At 38.2% G+C, this 20,257-nt stretch overlaps 1 protein-coding gene across 1 annotated transcript in view; it reads left to right on the forward strand.

The window, feature by feature from the left end:
- Window positions 1-588: 588 nt before the first annotated feature.
- Window positions 589-20,257, forward strand: part of LOC126829789 (sodium/glucose cotransporter 4) — a 29,013-nt gene continuing 9,344 nt past the window's right edge. Inside the window, exons 1-9 of the mRNA XM_056102691.1 lie at window positions 589-800; window positions 3,630-3,698; window positions 6,931-7,035; window positions 10,409-10,468; window positions 10,844-10,948; window positions 15,636-15,741; window positions 18,246-18,326; window positions 18,896-19,113; window positions 19,934-20,069. Coding sequence (XP_055958666.1) covers window positions 705-800; window positions 3,630-3,698; window positions 6,931-7,035; window positions 10,409-10,468; window positions 10,844-10,948; window positions 15,636-15,741; window positions 18,246-18,326; window positions 18,896-19,113; window positions 19,934-20,069 — 976 coding nt within the window. The 5' untranslated portion in view covers window positions 589-704. The remainder of the gene's footprint in view (window positions 801-3,629; window positions 3,699-6,930; window positions 7,036-10,408; window positions 10,469-10,843; window positions 10,949-15,635; window positions 15,742-18,245; window positions 18,327-18,895; window positions 19,114-19,933; window positions 20,070-20,257) is intronic.

Consider the following 20,257-nt stretch of genomic DNA (forward strand, 5'->3'; position numbering starts at 1 on the left):
TTCCACATAACAAGGAGTAGGGTTGCCTGTCTAACCTCGTGGGTTTTCTCCGGGTTCTCCGATTTCTTCCCAGTGCTAAAGACCCCTACGCGCAAGCCAATTATTAGAACAAAATTTAACCATGTGTTAGTCCCGAAATGACATAGTTTGCGCCGAATGGGCGTTAAACCCCATCTCTCTCTCTCTCTCTCTCTCTCTCTCTCTCTCTCTCTCTCTCCCTCTCATCCCACGTGATTTTTATTAGGCTACGCAGAAGTTGTTGTTCCATGAAACCTGTAATATCTATCATAACTTATCGAGTTGATCTTAAGCTATCCGTAATATTTACAACACAAATATTTACTGGTGAATAAACGGTCAACACAGCCCATGTTCTATATGAATGGTAAATAAACCCTAAACCATTAAACCGGAGTATAAACACTGTTATATACGGGGGTCAAAGTTGATTCACGCCCATGGTTTTGTTGTTCTTTTTTTCCCTAAACAGTATAAAATTTCTAAGCCCAATCTGACAGAATTTTTCATTCCCAGTAGTCTCGATTATCAAGACACAGTTTATATACACCACAGTTCATATAATGACGTCAAGGATTCGGGAATGTTCTTACTGTGAGCCACAGTAAACTGTAGTTAGTTCTACCAGCTAAGCGAGTATAGATATATCATAACTATTATAAGTAACAAAATCAACGATACAAACGATGGCAGAAGACACAGTGGGTAATACAAGGCTTCATGTTGGAGATATCATAGTTATAACAGTTTATTTTCTTTTCGTTCTATTTGTTGGATTATGGGTGAGCGCGTACTTTTATTACTGTGTTTTATTAATAATAGCGTATATCTACTATCGCGATCCGGTCGTTTCGCTGGCATGTCTTTTAATGCATTTGATTGATAAATATGTTGACCCGCCAGCCTTTGTAAATTCCCTTTTATTTTTATTTTCGCTTGTATATTACTAATTAGCACGATATTTAGAACCGTTGGGTTTACCATTCTTTTTGGTAATTGTGTTAAAGAAGGCTGCAAATGCAATCAATGACGGGAATGGGTGTAGGGCAGTTATTTTAAAAGAACTTTTTAGGTTATTATAATATGTTAGAATGAGCAGTATAGGTGAAAATACAGAACACTTTATCTTTACAAAACGTAAATATTATTCTAAACAGGTGTTTAAATCAGAAACGGCTTGACTTGGGGCAGTCTTCTTCATAATACCGAACTCACCTTAAACCACTATGTCTAGTCTGTTTCGTCAAAGGTAGTTTAGAATATTTCTAAATGCAGGTGTAAAAGTTAAATTTACATCATCTTTTGTATCTATGAATATTCATTGACTTTTTTAGTTTGACCTTTTGAATGTATTACATGTATGCAATGTATTGAAAGTATTCAATGCGATGTTCTCAATTCTCCTGCGTAAATGACTAAGTGGGTAAGATGCTGGCTCGCTTGCCTGGAGGTCGCGTGTTCGATCCCTGCATTGACCGAGAAAGTTCATCGGGATTTCCAACGTGGCTTCCCCTTGTCAGTGGTGCAGGAAGGAGGGCCTGACAAGGACAGCTGTTTGGTCGTTCGGATGGGACGAAACACCTATAGGTCCCGTGTATACATTGGCCCCGTAAAAGATCCCTTGGCAGTTGGAATTCGATTTAAGTGTAGGCCATAGTGCCGATGCCCGGGCAAAATTTCCCTCGTGCCTGTCTTCATTAGCCCAGTCGGAGCAGAACAGTAGGACGTTAAACTCCATTTCATTTCATTTCTCATGCGTAAAATTCATGTGCCAGTATACTAGTTTGAATTCATTACAGAGGGAAACTACTGGTACATGATTTGCATGGTTGACATATTTATTTATATAGATCTCAAACAAGAGAATAGAAATATATGTAATTTTCAAGGTTATATTTTCTCGACAATTAAGCAATAAAGAAATGAAATGGGTTTTACCGTCCTACTTTTCTCTTCCGACTAGGCTAATGAAGACGGACATACGCCATACAGTGTGCTATGAGGGAAATATGTTCGGGACAGCGGTTTCGAATTTCAACTGTCAAGTGTTATTTTAGGTGCACGCCATTGTTTTTCGTCCCATCCGAACGGCTAGTTACAAAAGGCCTCCGCAATTCAGAAAGAATTTAAGGTGTATGTGTGTCTCCTACAGGCCGCAATTCTTAACTGATCGTTTTGAATCTTTACGTACTTATTTCATATACCCTAAGGATGATCCCTGTTGTTTTTGGTGCATGCCAGACCCCCAGGGACAGAGCCACGCAAATTTCTTGTATTTGTTTGTCGTCTACAGGCCGTATCGTCTTGAAACTTTACATACTTATTCCTTATACCCTAAGGAACATCCCTATTGTTTGTGGTGCATGCCCATCCCCCAGGGGCAGAGCCACGCCTTTTTTCTATTTGTGCATCGTCTACAGGCCGCAATTCCCTATAGATCGTATTGAAAACTTTTCATACTTATTCCTTATGCCCAAAAGATGACCTCAATGACAGGCCTTATGATACAGCACGCACGTGCTAACCATTCGACCCCCCCCCCCTCCGGAACAGAGCCACGCCTAATTTTTTGTGTGTTTCTGTGTTTCGCCTACCTATTCCTTATACCCTAAGGATGATCCCTATTTATTCTGGTGAATGCCCGACCCGCAGGGACAAAGCCACACCCTTTTTGTCTTTGTGTGTCTGTATGTTGCCTACAGGCAGGCCACAATTCTTAATGGATCGTCTTGGAACTTGGCATATATTCCTTATGGCCTAATGACGGCAACTATTGATTTTGGTGTATGTCTCGACCTCCAGGAGCAGGACCACGCCCAATTTATGTGTTTAGTGCCCGAAGGCCACAATTCTGAAGGGATTATCTTGGAACTTGGTATATCCTTATAACCTAAGGATGGCAACTATTGATTTTAGAGCATGATTCCCCCCCCATCCCTTTTTGGGCGGTGCCCTACCCACTTTTTCTTAATATTTTGTCTATAAAATATGCTGCAATAATTAACAGATATAGATCCAATTCGGAATGTTCCATCGTAAGGTTGAACCTATTTTTATTGGTCTATGTCCAACCCCCAGGGGCAGAGCCACGCCCAATTTTTGTATTTATCATCTACAGACTGCAATTCTGAATGGACAATTTTGGAACTTTGCATTATACCGTAAAGACAGCAACTATTTTTTCTGGGGTGGTGTCACACCCACTTTTTTGTTAATGTTTAGTCTCTAAATTTCACAAAACAAAGCCAACGCCTAGCCTTCTTTACCTCTCGTCATATTACAGTCATTACAGCTATTTCATTTTCAAAAGTACCATATCAATGAAAGCAGGAATGTGGACGTATATTGCAGCGTTAGCGATGCTCTAGTTAATTAATATACGTTATAGAAAATAAAATATAAGAGTATGGCAACCACTTAATTAAAGGCACTTATGTTCCCATTCCACACTTCTTACCTTTAAGAAAAGAATTTATTTTACTCTTATATAAAGCAGAAACAAGATCAGGAAGTGCAAATAACTTAACCAATCAATATTACTAAATGTGTAGTAAATAATATAACTGAGGGTTTTAATTCATAATTTTCTATATAAATGTTTTACATTACAGAGCTCACGCAGAAACAGAGGAAGTGCTGGTGGTTATTTCCTTGCCGGAAGAAACATGAACTGGATCCCGGTATGTTTTTCATGTTGCGTTCGTGTAAAATGTAATGAAATGGGGTTTAATGTCTTACTGTTCCGAAAAGAACAAGCCCCGGCCGCGCGAGGAGCCGCCTACCCGGCGAGCTGGATTCCGCTGATCGCACCGGCGGTTCCACCCGTTTGCCTGTAGGCGCTTTCACGGTCTCTTGTACTCTCTCTTCAAAGTTCTTTTCAATGTTCTTTCACGCATCTGGCTAATGAAGACGGGCATATATCCTGTATTGGGCCATGTAGGTAATTCTGCCCGGACGGCGGCTTTACAGTCTTATCTAATTTCCACTTCAAACTGTCAGGGAAGGTCTTTAACGTGCTGGCAATGTTATAAATAGCTGGAAAGTCTCAGGCTCCCTGGGTAGCATACCAGTGCCATACTCACCGAGATATACCTCAAGGAAAGCTGTATGTTTGATTTCACTAAGACCGATTAATAGTGTTAACCACTGTTAACGTTATAATTACTTTACAATTATCCCAATATAATGTAACAGTAGAGACATGGTCGGTTTATAGACTGAAATGAAATGACGTTTAACATCGTACTTTTCTGCTCCATCTGAGCCAATACCATGCCGTAGGCTACGCTATGACATAAATGTTGCCCGGACAACTGTGCTGCGGCCTAATCTTATTTCAAATTCCAACTGCCAAAGGTTCCTTTACGTGCAAGGCAAATGTGTATACTGGACGCTTTTCCCTGCCAAGGAAAACGACCCAGGAAAATCCAGAAGACCTTTCTTGGCCAACACTTGATTAAAACCCTGGACCTCCAGCTTAAAGAGCCATCGTCTTACTTACTGAAACACTGCCGTGTAACGTGGCTCCCGAATTTATAGATAGATTTGACTAAGACGGGAGAAAAATACAATTAATAAGGATACATATCTTAATACAGAACCGAGAGCATAAACTATATATTTATAATCTTTCTTTTGGCTTCAAATGTTATTATCGAATAATAACATTGTGCATACGATAATACACATTCGAATGTACTGTATTTAAAACAAATTCTGGGTTTGAAATTTATTGAAATCAGTTAGTCATAACTTTAAGAAGCATTCGGTAAGAGCTAAATCTATATATTTATAATCTTTCTTTTGGCTTCAAATGTTATGTAGACTATTAAACGAAAAGTCCGTAATCGACTCTCTAGATTATCGGATGGTTCTGATTTTTGAACGGTTTGAAACACGATCGCAATTTAATTATTTAATTTGACACTGGATAATCGGGACACTGTTTAATATCGTAACAACGGTATCAATTGGAATCGAGACTATACGCTATTCTTTTCTTAAAAGGTTCATAACTTCACTCAGAATGGAATTATTTGACTGAAATTTTTAATATGTTAAATTCCTTTTTCATTATCTATTTTTATACGCCTACCTTTTCGTGTTGACGTATTATGCCGTCGCCCCTGTCCGCCCCTGGTGCGCAAATAGTGTAAAAAATAATAATATGGTATATTAAGGGCACAATTTTGATCAGAGTTTGATGAAACTTGAAATACATGCTTATAACTCAAAGATATTCGCGCATATCCTGCATTATGGTGCTTGATTGTACGAAAAATCTAGTCTTTAGCTTGCGGTCCCTCTAGAGGTCTCAAATTACATCGGATTAAACAAACCGTTTGAATATATCACCGTACGTGAAAATCGGACGAAATGGCCGCGTACGCAAATTGTGTAAATATATGGTATATCAAGGTTGTGCACCCTCTAGAGGCTACAATTTTGATCCGATTTTGATGAAACTTTAAATTTATGTTTATATCACAAAGATCTTGGTTCATTTCGATAATTGCACATATCAGAACGTAACTGCCTATATTATGGCCCCTGATTGTTCGAAAAATCGCATTTTTAGCTTGTGGACCTTCTAGAAGTCACAATTTTTATCCGATTTTGATGAAACTTAAAATATATCTTAATTATCTTTATATCCCAAATATCTCAGCACCTGTCGAAATTCGCGCATTTCAGACCATAACTTCCCGGATTATGGCCCCTAATTGTACGAAAAATCGTGGGTTTTTTTTTAGCTTGTTCTCTATCCACCTCTTGTAAAATGTGGGCGTATATCTTGCTTGGCAAGCGCGGGTTAATTTATTATAGCGAGAACTGTCAGCTTTTTATCTAAATCTTACATAATATCTTTGAAAGGCATTTAGTGAACGGGATGTATAATAAACTGATAACTTTATTGATAACATTCACTAGGTTTATTAACTGCAACGTTTCAGTGAGGATACTCTCACCGTTATCAAGCAATGATGACGGTGAGGGTATCCTCATTGAAACGTTGCAGTTAATAAACCTAGTGAATGTTATCCATGAAGTTGTCAGTTTATTATCTTACATAATGCATATTTACGTTTTGACTATTTAACGTTTGAATTGGTTTCTAATGATTTTACGCATCCATCGTTTATGTTTCCTAGATACATGTACTAATAATAAAGACTCTGGAACACGGTAAATGCGCTAGAAAGTTCATACTTGATTTAGATGTTTTTTTAACATAGTGCACATGTCTGATTTTGAAATATATGAGGACGATCTGGATATTGTGCCATTAATGTTTTTTAAAAAACACAAAATCATCAACATTGAACAGATAGTCGTATAGAAAATCAAATTAAATAGCTGTTATATATAAAATAGTCATTGGTTAACGTAACATATGTGCGACCCATATACCATAAACAATATAAAATCAGCATGACACAATATTTTTATATGAAACTAAAACAAATTAAATTCTTATCTTGGTTATATTATTATCAGAGAGTCGCGGTGTATTTTGCGACGTGTTTATTAGTGGTGCAACAACAGGGTGGGGGGGGGCGAGTCTGACAAGAAACAGTATCTAGATGGGACGAATAGCCATTGTGACCTGTACACATTGTCGTACACGTAAAAGAGCCCTTGGCAAATAAGAGTAGGTCGTAGTACAAATAGTTTAAATTAATGAAACGACGAAACCTTTTGAATGTTACCTGTTCTAGCGTTATTACCCTTGTCCACATTGTATGCGTGGTTCAGACCAGTGAAACGAAGAATCCTATTAAATTTTAGTTATAGCTCTTGATTATGCAATAGACCCTTGCCAACGCGGTAATGATATTGTGGATATTTTTGTTGTCTGACAACCTTCATTTTTTCACTTTTGTCCATCTATTTTATTAAAATTATTTTTAGATCGGTGCCTCTTTGTATGCCAGTAATATTGGAAGTCTGCATTTTGTTGGAATGGCCGGGTCAGCAGCTGCTTCGGGCATAGCTGTAGGAAATTATGAACTAAACGTAAGTATCACATACATGAATATTTTGCCAGATAACTGTGTAGTGAATATATACCAAGTTGTGAGCGATATTGTTCAAATTCATTTTTACAAGAATAGTTTTGGCAGGTACATGATAATAAAATATGTAATACAAAAATGTCCATTGGAAAGGAGGAAACGGTGGATTGTTTGCACATGTACAGACACCACGAGAGAATATTGGGTGACATGGATATGTTATATTGTTATATTACCCTATATATCTAAAGAGTATTCATATGTATGTATGGGTGTGTGTGTGTGTGTGAGAGAGAGAGAGAGAGAGAAATGGGGTTTAACGTCCACTCAACACAAACTAGGTCATTTCGGGACTAACATATGGTTTAATTTTATTTCAATAATTCGCTTGCGCATAGGGGTCTTTATCAGTGGGAGGAATCCGGAGGACCGGGAGAAAACCCGCGAGGTTGGACAGGCGACCCTACACCTTGTCACGTACAACCGGGGATTCGAAACCACGCCAGTTGACTCAATGACAGGCTTTATGATACAGCGCGCGCACGCTAACCATTCAGCCATCCAAACCCCCATGTATGTATGTGTGTATGTATGTATGTATGTATGTATGTAGGTAGGTATAAATAAATACAATTTTCCACTTTATTGCATACTGACATACATGCATAATAAGTCTAGTTATGTCTGTTACAGTAACCAGACAACCATCTATCAGTTTTTATCACGCGCAAACTTGATGTGGATGTTAGTGGTTCATTTCTGTTCAGTGTTGGGGCCACGGGGTTTAAGTGGGTAAGACACTGGCTCGCTAGCCTGGAGGTCGCTTGTTCGATCCCTGCATTGGACAAGAAAATTCATAGGGATTTTCCGACGTGTTTCAGGACGGAGGGTCTAACACGGACAGCTGTCTAATCGTTCGGATGGGACGAAAAACCGAGGTCCCGTGTATACATTGACATGCACGTGACAGATCTCCTGGCAGCTGTTATTCGATTTAAGAGTTGGCCATAGTGCCGCTGCCCGAGCAAAATTTCCCTCATAGCACACAGTATGGCGTATGTCAGTCTTCATTAGCAGTCGGAGCAGAATAGTAGGACGTAAAACCCCATTTCTCTTCATTTCTGTTCAGTATTGGAAAGGGGGTAAGAACGAATGGTTGACGCGTGCGCGTTGGAACAGAAGGGCTGCATGGAGTCAAGTGGCGTGCTCTCTCTCTCTCTCTCCTAATTAAATTTTAAATAATCAATCTGAGTACGTATAAGCGTCAAAAAAGCCTTAAGACAAATTTCAATATTGCACCGTTGCTTTAATTTAACGCTAAACCAGTTCTCTCCTAATTGTTTAGGATATTGGCCATTATTAAAAAATATATAAGCCTATAGGTAGCGTTCTTACCAATAAGTCTCATGCAAACCCTAAAGTAGTAGAAACAAAAGGTGCTTATTCCACGTCCATCTGCCAGACGATTAAACTAGAAGTTATTCTCCATTAAAAACCCTAACAACTCATGATATGCGAGTATAAATTCAAATACGCCACTGCCAATGAAACCAGCACATATGTCTCCACGGGCTCAAAAACGTTCCCAGTAAATTTGCCTTTGAAATGTACACAGGAAGAACAAATCAAACCTTTTATGAACACCATTTCAATTCTTTTGATGCAATATTACAAATCAAGTGATTGACCAATTGCTTCTTTTCCATTTTAAATGGGGGTGGGGTGGGGTGGGGTGGGGGTGGCTGAATGGTTAGCAAGTGCGTGCTGTATCATAAAGTCTGTCATTGAGTCTACTGGTGTGGTTTCGAATCCCCAGTTGTACGTGACAAGGAGTAGGGTCGCCTGTCCAACCTCGTGGGTTTTCTCCAGGTCCTCCGGTTTCCTCCCACTGCTAAAGACCCCTACGCGCATGTGAATTATTGAAATAAAATTGAACCATGTGTTAGTCCCGAAATGATCTAGTTTGTGTCGAGTGGACGTTAAACCCTATTTCTCTCTCTCTCTCTCTCCATTTTAAATGGTGCCTCAGTGGAGTATGGCGTTGGCCGAGAAAGTTACTCGGGATTTGTCTTGTTTCCCCCGTATCAGTTGTGCAAGAAAAACGTACATTGAAGAAAACCCAAGCTCCCGTGTATACGTTGAAAATCAAAATTAGAGTTATAGACCTTGTGGCCTCGGTCAAAGCAAAGGTACCCTCATATAGCCTACTGCATGACCCGTCTTCGTTTGCGCATTTGTTGCATAAATAAAAGACGTAAAAGCACAAAAGCCCATTTGATTGCACTTTCATTAAAAAGAAAAAAGTAAATCCAAAGAAATCCATTCCAGAAAGCTAGAATCAACAGTATAGTGGAATCTATTTGGCTGTGGATGTGGTTGTTGACACGTCATATGTTATTATGATTTACCTAAAGACCTACAAGTACAATTATACCATTATAAGAAAAACTGCTCCATTTGTACTCTTCGTGTAAATACTTTAGGCAGTTATATGATGTAACAGTGCTAACGAGGTGATGCTATCTAAATGGTTATAGTGATACAATGTTAAGCGTCGTACTGCTCCATCCGTGCTAATGAATACATGCATACGCCATGCACTGAGCTATGAGGCTTTATGGTCGTCAAGGGTTATTTTATGTGCACGCTAGTGTGTACACGGGACCTTAATGTTTCTTCATATGCGAACTACTAGGTACTGATCCGCCCCAGACCGTCTATATCAAATGGAAAAGCTGCATAGATATACAATGCACCACAAAATAGGATGGGAACGGAACGCGGGGTGGTTTAGGCATGTAACCAATATAACGTATTCTTAAGGTCACCGACAGATCAATTTATTTCTGATAATTGTCAGGCAAGAAAATGAGAGCAAGCAATGTTATGTTATTGTCTGTCCTTTGTCTCCAGAAGACCCATGGTCAGATCTAAATTTTAAGGCGACAAGGCGTCTTGGTCAGTGGCGGATTAAGCTCCACCAAGGCCTGAGGCGGCAGTTGCTGGAGGGCCTATTTAGTTTTTAAATAGGGCCTATTTAAAATGGCGTGGGCCTAATTAATTTCGGGTCAGGGCCTATGTTGATTCCCGGTGGGCCTAAACCCAACCCCCCTAACATTCATTTTCTATGCGTTTTTAATCGTATCAGACAAAATCTTTGGGCCTGGGGCTGCAGCCTCATCAGCCTCACTGATAATCCGCTACTGGTCTTGGTGAAGACTTGCAGTATACAGCGATGAATTGTGGACGTCGATAAGATATCGTCAATAAATATCCGGTATGTGTGCTGGATTTCTTGAAAGTTGTATTACCCAAAAGCCTACCTCCACATACATGTATTAAATATTCAATATTTAATTTTATTATATTTGCAGGCTATATTTGTGTTATTATTGTTGGGATATATATTTCTGCCAGTATATATTGCATCCGGGGTAAGAGGTTATCTATATAGCATAATAATTCTCACTGTTGTATTATAGAAAATAAATATAGCACCCGAGCAGCTGTCACTCAGTCTCTTCTATAAAATTAATTTAATTTTGTTGCACACTTGAATGGGCGCGTTGGTATACATTAGACTTGAGTGGGGGTTTTAACATTTAGCCTAATTTTAACCAGTTGCTATGAAATTCAGACATTACATTAGTACTTAACATTAAATGTGTAGATATTCTATGCTATAAGAGAACCATGTGGAAAAGAAGTGACAGATTTGATATGGCAGACTTTTTGCAGTATACTGATATTGATGTCAGAATATTTTTTTATTGGTGTTTGTCATTTTTTCATAATATTTTCTATTGTAGGTTTTTACTATGCCTGAATATTTACGTCGACGATTTGGTAGAGAAAGAATCTCTGTATCTCTTGCGGTATTGGCCTTATTAGTGTATATCTTTACTAAGATATCGGTAAGTTGGATACAACGGTTACTGACCTTTGTATGAAATACGTTTTTTTAAAGACTACTTTTGAATATTTATGATCAACATTAGCCTACATCATTGTCTAAGCATGTTTTCAGTATGCGTGCATGTTACTGCTTTAGAATATAAAGTATCTAATATTGATATAGGATTAATACATGCTAGAATATATATTAATGTTTATAATAAAGTACTGTATATCTATATTTGGTATCTGTAAACATAGACATACAGTAACTATTTAATTTCTTGTCATTCAAGAACAAAAATTACAGGTTATTGTAACTAGGTGAGCACTAATACATGTTCCTTCCTAGACAGTGGTCCATTTTCTTTGAGTTAATATTACTTTACATCTGCATTGAATCGGAGTAAATCTTTTCTTTCCAAATATAAAAAGACAATCTGAAAAAGTAAACATAAGAGGGTTGGTAGACCTGGAGATAAATCTAATGAACGCATGACTATGAATCTGTAAATTACTTTCCAGAAAATACATAACAATATTGTTATACGCCCACATATTCATGTGGACGTATATTGTCATGAATTGTGACTCTTTGAATGTACAAAAAATCGCGTTTTTAGCTTGTTGTCTCTCAAGAGGTCATAATTATTATCCGATTTAAAAAAACCCGTTACACCGTAATGTTTATTGAGTTCGAAATTTGTGAAAATCGGACCAAAAGTGCTAGACAACATGGCTGCCCCTCGTACGCAAATAGTGTAAACATCTGGTAAATCAAGGTTGTGGACCCTCTAGAGGTCACAGTTTTTTTCCGATTTTGATGAAAATTTATACACAGCGTTTAAGGTCATGAGACGAAAACTCCTATTGATTTTCAGCGATTTCCTATAATTTTTGCCAGAGTTATGGCCCTTGATCACTTTAAAAAATCTTGTGGACGCTCTAGAGGCTACAGTTAACATCCGATTGACTTTAAATTTATACACAGTACAGTGTTTAAGGTCATGAGATGAGGAAGCGTATTGATTTTCAGCGATTTCCGATAATTTTTGCCAGAGTTATGACCCTTGATCACTTTAAAAAATCTTGTGGACGCTCTAGAGGCTAAAGTTAATATCCGATTTACTTTAAATTTATACCCAGTGTTTAAGGTCATAAGACGAAAAAGCCTATTGATTTTCAACGATTTCGGATAATTACTGCCAAAGGTATGGCTCTTGATCACTTTGAAAAATCTTGTGACGCTCTAGAGGCTAAAGTTATCATCCGATTGACTTCAGATTGATACACAGAGTTTAAGGTCTTGAGACGAACAAGTATATATTGATTTTCAATGAATCTTTATGACTTGAATAGCTAATTCCATGAGGTTAAAAGTTTCGTATACTAAACGTTAGCATGGGGCAGAACTTTATAAAAAACAAACAAATTCTAATGGTTTTCTGATAATTACTCAATGAGTTGTGACTCTTAATCAGATTTTAATGTATTATAAATGTTTCATTACCGAAAAAAGTAAAAATATGCGACAACTCTTGTTGACTGCCCGGACGATATAGCTGCTGTGGGCGTATGTTTCGTTGCCTGGCAACCTATCTTTTAAATTTTGAAAACCTTTTATAAACACTTCTAAATAATCTACAGTATAGAAATGACAGGGAATGTGTCTTATATCGTATTTTCTGGAACGTAATTTACAAATTCATAGTCATGCGTTCATTTTGTTTTCAGAATGTTTTTTGTATGCCTTGGCAGAATATAAAAGTATTTTCTTAGAGATACGAAACTGATATGGGAAATAACTCATTAGTTGAGACAAACTTCAGTACATGTATATATACTATTCAAAAAAAGTAGGGGATATTTGATTTTGGGGGCATAATACTAAAATATGCAAATGACTACGAAAAAAGTCACTATAGAACCTAACAGAAGAAACATTTCCAGTTACATGTGACGCCCAAACGCACCAATAGCTACCGCATGGAATGCAGGTGATGCTTGGGATCATCATGGGGGTCCAACCCAAGATTTGCACGACTCTGACTTTGAATGTTACAGTCATTGTGGCATTGAATTCCAGGGTGGAAACATCAGTTTAATTGTTTTAGTGACCAGAAAACAAATTTTGATATGCGTCGGCTTACCCAAAATGAAAGGTTACGTGCCCTTGGCATGCTACAGATCGGCACAACACAGGCGGTTGTGGCGCGGACGATGAATGTTTCTCAGTCTGTCATAAGCAGGCTATGGTCCAGATACCGTGATACACAATCTGTACAGGACAGACCACGCTCAGGTCGACCAAGGGCGACAACTCAAGCCCAGGATCGATTTATCCGTACCTTGGCCTTGAGAAATCGTGTCATCACAGCAAATCAGATCAGCGCTTGTCTTCAAACAGACACTGGTGTGAGAGTGAGTGGCCAGACGATTCGGAATCGACTGCATAGGGGTCACCTTCGCGCCCGACGTCCTCGCGTGATCCCTTGTTTGAGAGATCATCACATTCAGGCAAGACGTCGTTGGTGTAGGGATCGTTAACACTGGGATAATCGACGCTGGAGCAATGTGATGTTTTCAGATGAGTCAAGGTTCACTGTTGATTTTTTGGACAGACGTAGGAGGGTGTGGCGTCGTCGAAACGAGCGCTTCCAAGACGTTAACGTCATCAGACATGATCGATTTGGAGGTGGTTCTGTTATGGTGTGGGGAGGCATCACTGTTGCTGGAAGAACGGCTTTACATGTTGTTGCAGGGCGTGTTACAGGCCAGTACTATCGGGACAACATCTTGGCAGTCCATGTTGTGCCGTTCGCACGACGTCATGGCCGCCGTTTCATCTTCCAGGATGACAACGCAAGATGTCACAGGGCCAGGATCGTTACAGGTTACCTCCAACAACAGAACATCACCACATTACCTTGGCCAGCACTGAGTCCCGACCTCTCCCCCATCGAGCATGTCTGGGACATGCTTGGACAGAGGTTACGTCAACGTCAACAACGTCCTGCCAATGTCCAAGAACTTGCTGCTGCGTTGCAACAGGAATGGGACAATCTGGACCAAAATGACCTTAGACGTCTCATTAGGAGTATGCCACGTCGGATCAATGCTTGTTTGGCAAACAGAGGAGGATTTACCCGTTACTGACTTGGTTGTGATGCTGTGGTAACTTTGCTGTTTGACCCCGGGTATCATTTTACCCTTATAATGGTCAGTCTGTGCCTTACTTAGTCTAACGATCATTTGGAATAAATCGATGAATGTGAACTTCATTTCATTTTGTCATTTGTTTCTTCGTCAGTTTCATTAGGTGACTTTAATAACACTTAAAAATCAAATATCCCCTACTTTTTTTGAATAGTATATATAGGTCATGATAAAAGTGCTTCATTGTCGGCGTCACCAATTAGCATTTTATGAACGTGACCCTCAAACAGTAGACACTAATATTATCTCATACACTCAACCATAAATAAGTTTCTTTGAATTTGCGAAATTGTATATAATATTCCCTGCATGTGTCTATATAATATGTAGACCTGTCTTGAAGTAAAGTGTGTAAAGGCGTAAGGCTTATGAAATGTTCCAGTAAAATAACAGAATTTGTTTCCAGTTCAAGAGAACCAAAGTTTGGTTTCCATTCCCCCAATAGGTACTCATCATGTATTGTCATAAAACCCGTTTTGAATTCCAAGCCTATTTTACTTCATAGCAATTGAAAACAAAAAGTGAGCATTGAAAAGCCTAACTGAAATTATACACATACTCTTTAATTCAGAAATAATACAAAACTGCGGAAATGCACTGCTGTTTTTATTAGAGGTAACCATTGTATGTTAATAACAGGCCAATTGCCTACACATGAACATAAACAGTTTATTTGGGCGGCTTATCTGACGGCCCCATTTCACTCGCAAAGAGATACACCGTCAAAAGTGAAAATGGACGTTTTTGATTTTTGTCTTAATAACGAGTAATTGCTCCACCAATCTTCAGAAATTCAGCAATTCGCCGTGGCATGCTCCTGAACAACCGTCCAATCACGATTTGGGGCAATCCGACCCACACCCCTTGCAGTGCGACGGCCAATTCTTGCAGTGTTGTCGGTTGACGTTGATGTTGACGAACACGTCTCACGATCAAATTAAACGTGACACACTAAAGCAAAGATACGCTAAACAGTAAATCATATGTAAGAACCGATAGGAATGCTAACATGGATAGATAAACCAGCACGCGGCAGTTTTCATCAACCCTTCCTTGAAATGTCAAATTTGACAATGAACCCCTCCCACGTGTATGGCGCTATTGCGTGTCGCATGTGCAGCTCATTGGTTATGTCGGGGCGATACGTTCTTCATCCGTGAACATACTCTCAAAGCATGTCAAGTGTCCATGACTATTTATCATATCACAACCTGCATAGGTATTTGCATTTCAATATCCCTTACTTTTTTTGAAGAGTATATTTTCGTTGCGAAACTGTGCATTCTACACGGTTTACAAAATGATCCTCATCCCTGCGTTATATTTATTAAGAAGCCATTAAGATGTGATATGTGTGGATAATAAATCGAAGTGTTTAGGACATCAAAAGCTAAATGTTTTATAATTTCCTTTGGGACCATGTGGTTGCACACGGTTCACTCACCCCGGAGACCGGCACTTTATTCGACTTATTATTTTTTTCAATTACAGGCTGATCTTTATGCGGGTGTTATATTTATACAACAGTCATTAAGATGGGATATGTATGGATCTTTAATCTTATTGTTAGGTATAGCAGCGTTATTCACTATCACAGGTATGTTCACCTACTATTCTGTTACCTTTTACAAGAATAATCTTATTTTCATAACCGCGAAAACTCATAATGAAAACTTTCCCTCACAGCACACTGTATGGCGTATACCCATCTTCATTACACTATAAACCTCAGAATGCCTCGTTCGGCAAAAACGTGTTAAAGTTGCCATGTTCTTGGGACGAGGTATTTTGTCTAGACCGAGGCTGTTCACAAGGTTGGATACATGATTTTTCAAAGGGTATCGAGGACAGCATGCTATTATTTGGTGACACTTTCAAGCGATTATGTAGAAAAAAACCACAAGGCAAAGTTTTGACTAGAAATGACAATCGTTGCATAAAAAGAGTTTGTTACATTCTTTGTTGGAGTTTCATATGTTCACACATTATTTCCAACAAAGAGATGTGAGAAATGAAAAGCAGCCACGTTCAAAGTTGAGCGAACTTAATAATTGTATTTTAGGTTTTTGAATATTATTAATTACAGATATGCTGTTCCTGTTTTATATAATAAACGACGGTTTTAAGATCAAAACGTATCACGTATATTGAGTTGGTTGCTCGGCCCAAATGTCGAAGATTTTAAGGGCTTTAACACAAAATTAAGCAGTTTTGTTCTCCAAAATATAGTCCAGATCGACCCTTTAAATAAGAATGCAGACGTAGGCCGGTCACCCGAATGATGAAAATGTAATTAGCATTCTTAATAATGTTGTTCACTTTGCTTGTCATTATATAAACATAAATTGTGTCTATTTCATGTTTCGATGGAATTTAATTGGCCGTTCAGATACTGCTTTTGCAATTTTTATACATACAACTGAATGCCAATTACATACAATTTCATGAAATATATTAAATATAATATCGTTTATTATATAAAAACAGGAACAGCATATTTGTAATTAATAATTTTCAAAGACCTAAAATACAATTATTGATTTCGCTCCGCTTTGAACTTGGCTGTTTTTCATTTCTCACATCTCTTTGTTGGAAAAATTGTGTGAACAAATGAAATTGCAACAAAGAATGTAACAAACTCTTTTTATGCAACGAATGCCATTTCTAGTCAAGACTTTGCCTTGTGGTTTGTTTTCTCTACACAATCGCTTGAAAGTGTCACCAAATAATATTATGCTGTCCTCGATACGCTCGACGAGACTTTGGTTTTGCTGAACCCCATCCCAAACCCTTTTAAAAAGTCATGTATCCATCCTTGTGAACAGCCTCGTTCTGGACAAAATACCTCGTTCCAAAAACATGGCAATTTAAAAAAAAAAAACGTTTTGGAACTCCAGACAAACGTGGCATTTTGTTTTTACCACGTTACAACGTGGCAAAATTGTGGCAAAAATGTTAACACGTTTTTGCTACGCTTGGACCAGTCGGGACAAAACAGTAGGACGTTAAAGGGACAATAACACTCTTACTGGCTTGGCAGCTCCAGAAAATAAAAAATAGCCTTTTTCTAAGTACTAGATGTGTTAGTGTCCTACCTGTTGTGTAAATTATCCATTAAATTCTATTTTACTTGTCCAAAGGGTTCAAAAATATTTTTAAACCCAAGTCACATTTGAAAAGCTTTACGTCAGGCTTTTCAAATCATTCAGTTGAATTTTTCCAATTTTTTAAATTAGGTGTGTTAAGATGAAATTTGTATCATCAATTAATTGGAATATTGTAAAATAGTACAATTTGTTGACCAGAATAAAGATTGGGACATATTATTCAGTTACAACAAGAGTGGTATTGAGCCTTTAAACCCCATTTCATGGCATTTACCTATAAAAAATACAAAAGAAAGTAGAATAGATTATAAGAAATAAATCGGGTTTGGCAATTAATAAACTTTGTTGCTCACGTTAATAAAATGGAATTGGAACTTGTTTTCTGGTACTAAAGATCAGCCGTACAATGGGGCGGCGGTGACCCAGAGGCGCTGGCTCGCTAAACGGAATGTCTTGGAAATGAAATGGAGTTTAACGTCCTACTGTTCTGTTCCTAACTGGGCTAATGAAGACGGGGAATGTCTTGGGTTCTCTCTCTGTGTTGGCCGAGAAAGTTCCTTGGGATTTTACGGCGCGTTTCGCGTTGTCAGTGGCGCAGGACGGAGGGCCTTACAAGGACAGTGTCTAGTTCGAATAGAACGAAAACCCGAAGTCCCGTGTAAATATTGGCGTACACGTTAAAGAATGATTGACAGATGGAATTCGCTGCAGAAAAATAGGACTTTACATCCCCATTTCATTCCAATGCATAGGTTGAACTGTGGTGATATTCGGTTAATTTCCTTTCGTTCATAGACTAGTCGTCCTGATGGGGGGTGCGAATAGAACCCTTGGCAGTTGGAATTTGTAATAAGAGTAGGCAGTATTGCCGCTGTCCCTACAAAATTTCTCTCATCTAGCACACTGCATTAGCTCTATCGGGTTTAGCATAACCTACATCATGTGTACAAATTTCACACGAGAAATGTCATCTTCTTTTTATATATTATTTTAGGTGGTTTAACGGCTGTTATATGGACAGATTTTATACAGACAGTGATCATGTTAACTGGAGCCTTTGTATTAATGATAATAAGTAAGTTATTACAATATCATACACCCTGCTTTAATTTGACGGGTTTATTTGATTCAAGTAACCGTAAACGTTAAAGCAAGTTATTAAAAAAACATTGAATAAAACCTACAGTCTTTATACTATGTCTTCCGTGTCCTGAAGCGATGTTTTGACTTGAGTCAGTAAAATAGAGATACTTGTAACATGGTGTCCCTTTGAAGCTTTAATATGGAGATTTACTGAAGAGTTAACATAATTGTTACCCAGTTAAATTGATATGATATACAGACTTAGAAATCTATAGCAAAGTTGGTATCCCATAGTCGACGTGTTGGTAAAAAACAATGGGATTCTAATCCAATGCTCACTCTGTTTTACTTGACTCTTAGGTCCAACTTTGATATTTGGCTTGGGTTTTTATTTCCATATGTGTGTTACATGAGTGATATCTGGGACAGTTGGCTTGGGTTTCATGTCTATATCTCCGATATTTTGTTTTACTTTGGTGATCTCAAACACAAAGGGGGTGAGGAACTTGTCGGCTTCAAACTTGGACTATATCTCCGACATAATTCTGATATTGTATTCAGGTTTTATGGCAGTTGGTGGTTTTGAAGCTATGGTGGAAAAATATCCTTTAGCTATAGCTAATTCTACTCTAGCTAGTAATTATACCATGAATACTACATGTGGTCGTCCCAGGGATGATTTCCTCGACCTAATGAGAGATCCTGTAAAAGGAGACATACCCTGGCCTGGATTAATAGGCGTGGTCATCAATTCTATATGGTATTGGTGCTCTGACCAGGTTGGTGTTTCATTTTATATAATTTGATTTCTAAGTCAATGAAAGATGGCCAGGGTTTCTCACTTATGGCAATCCAAGTAAACGACCCTTTTTATAGTTGGACAAATCGAATTCTCTCTTGGATTATAGGCATTATCTATCAGAAAGGAAACAAAATTACATACATACCTACGCCAGACCAATTTAATATTTAGTTCTTTGGGGATAAATAGTTATACTCTTAAAGATTTTGCTGAAACTTTTAATACCTAAAAGGTTTTAAAACTTCAATATTTTGAGAAGAACAAACATCCATTCTTGTCTTTAAATTATTTTGTTTCCCACAACAAATAGAAAGCAAAGGTGTTTTTGAACAGTGTCGGATTTACGTATAGGCTTGACAAGTTAAAGCCTAGGGCTTTAAGATCTAGGTGTCCTTCTGCTAAGGTGTATAACATTTTTGACTCTGGCATACAGTATAGTCTTAAATAACCGACATCATCCTCCGCTTTGCTCAATTGTGTTTAAAACAAACTTTCATCTTAGTCGCGAATGTGGGGGATTGGCTGGGGTCTGTTTCGGACGAATAAAAGTTTAATTTGATGTGGCCCTAGTGGCTGAATATGACCTAGCTTAAATTCAGATAGTAAGATAAACAACCAAGATAAAGGGTCAGTAACGATATTAGTGCACTTTATTCTCTGTTTCTATTAGAATGTATGTTTGTAGCGATCCGATAACAACATAAAACCATTACATGTCATATGAATAATTTAACCACAAAGTGGTTTTCACCTGTGTATATGACACGTGATTAGATATCTTGATTTGTTATTTCCAGGTTATTGTACAGAGAACTTTAGCCGCTAAAAATTACGATCATGCTAAAGCTGGGACCATTCTCTGTGGCTTCATCAAATCATTTGGATTGTTTTTTCTTATATTTCCTGGAATGATTGCTAGAATCTTATACACGGGTAGGTATGACATACAGAACATTAAATAATACCATTCATAGGAAACCTGGGGATCCGTGGGATGGCTGGGAAGGAGTGCGTGAATTTAAAAGATGGTCCAAAATAGGTAAGAAACCAACCACTTGGCTAAATGAAAAAAAAAACAATGAATACACCCGTGCCGTGACGTCTACTATCAGTGACAATTA

The sequence above is a fragment of the Patella vulgata genome, chromosome 1 (genome assembly GCF_932274485.2).
Source record: "Patella vulgata chromosome 1, xgPatVulg1.2, whole genome shotgun sequence".
Classification (NCBI taxonomy): Eukaryota; Metazoa; Mollusca; class Gastropoda; family Patellidae; genus Patella; species Patella vulgata.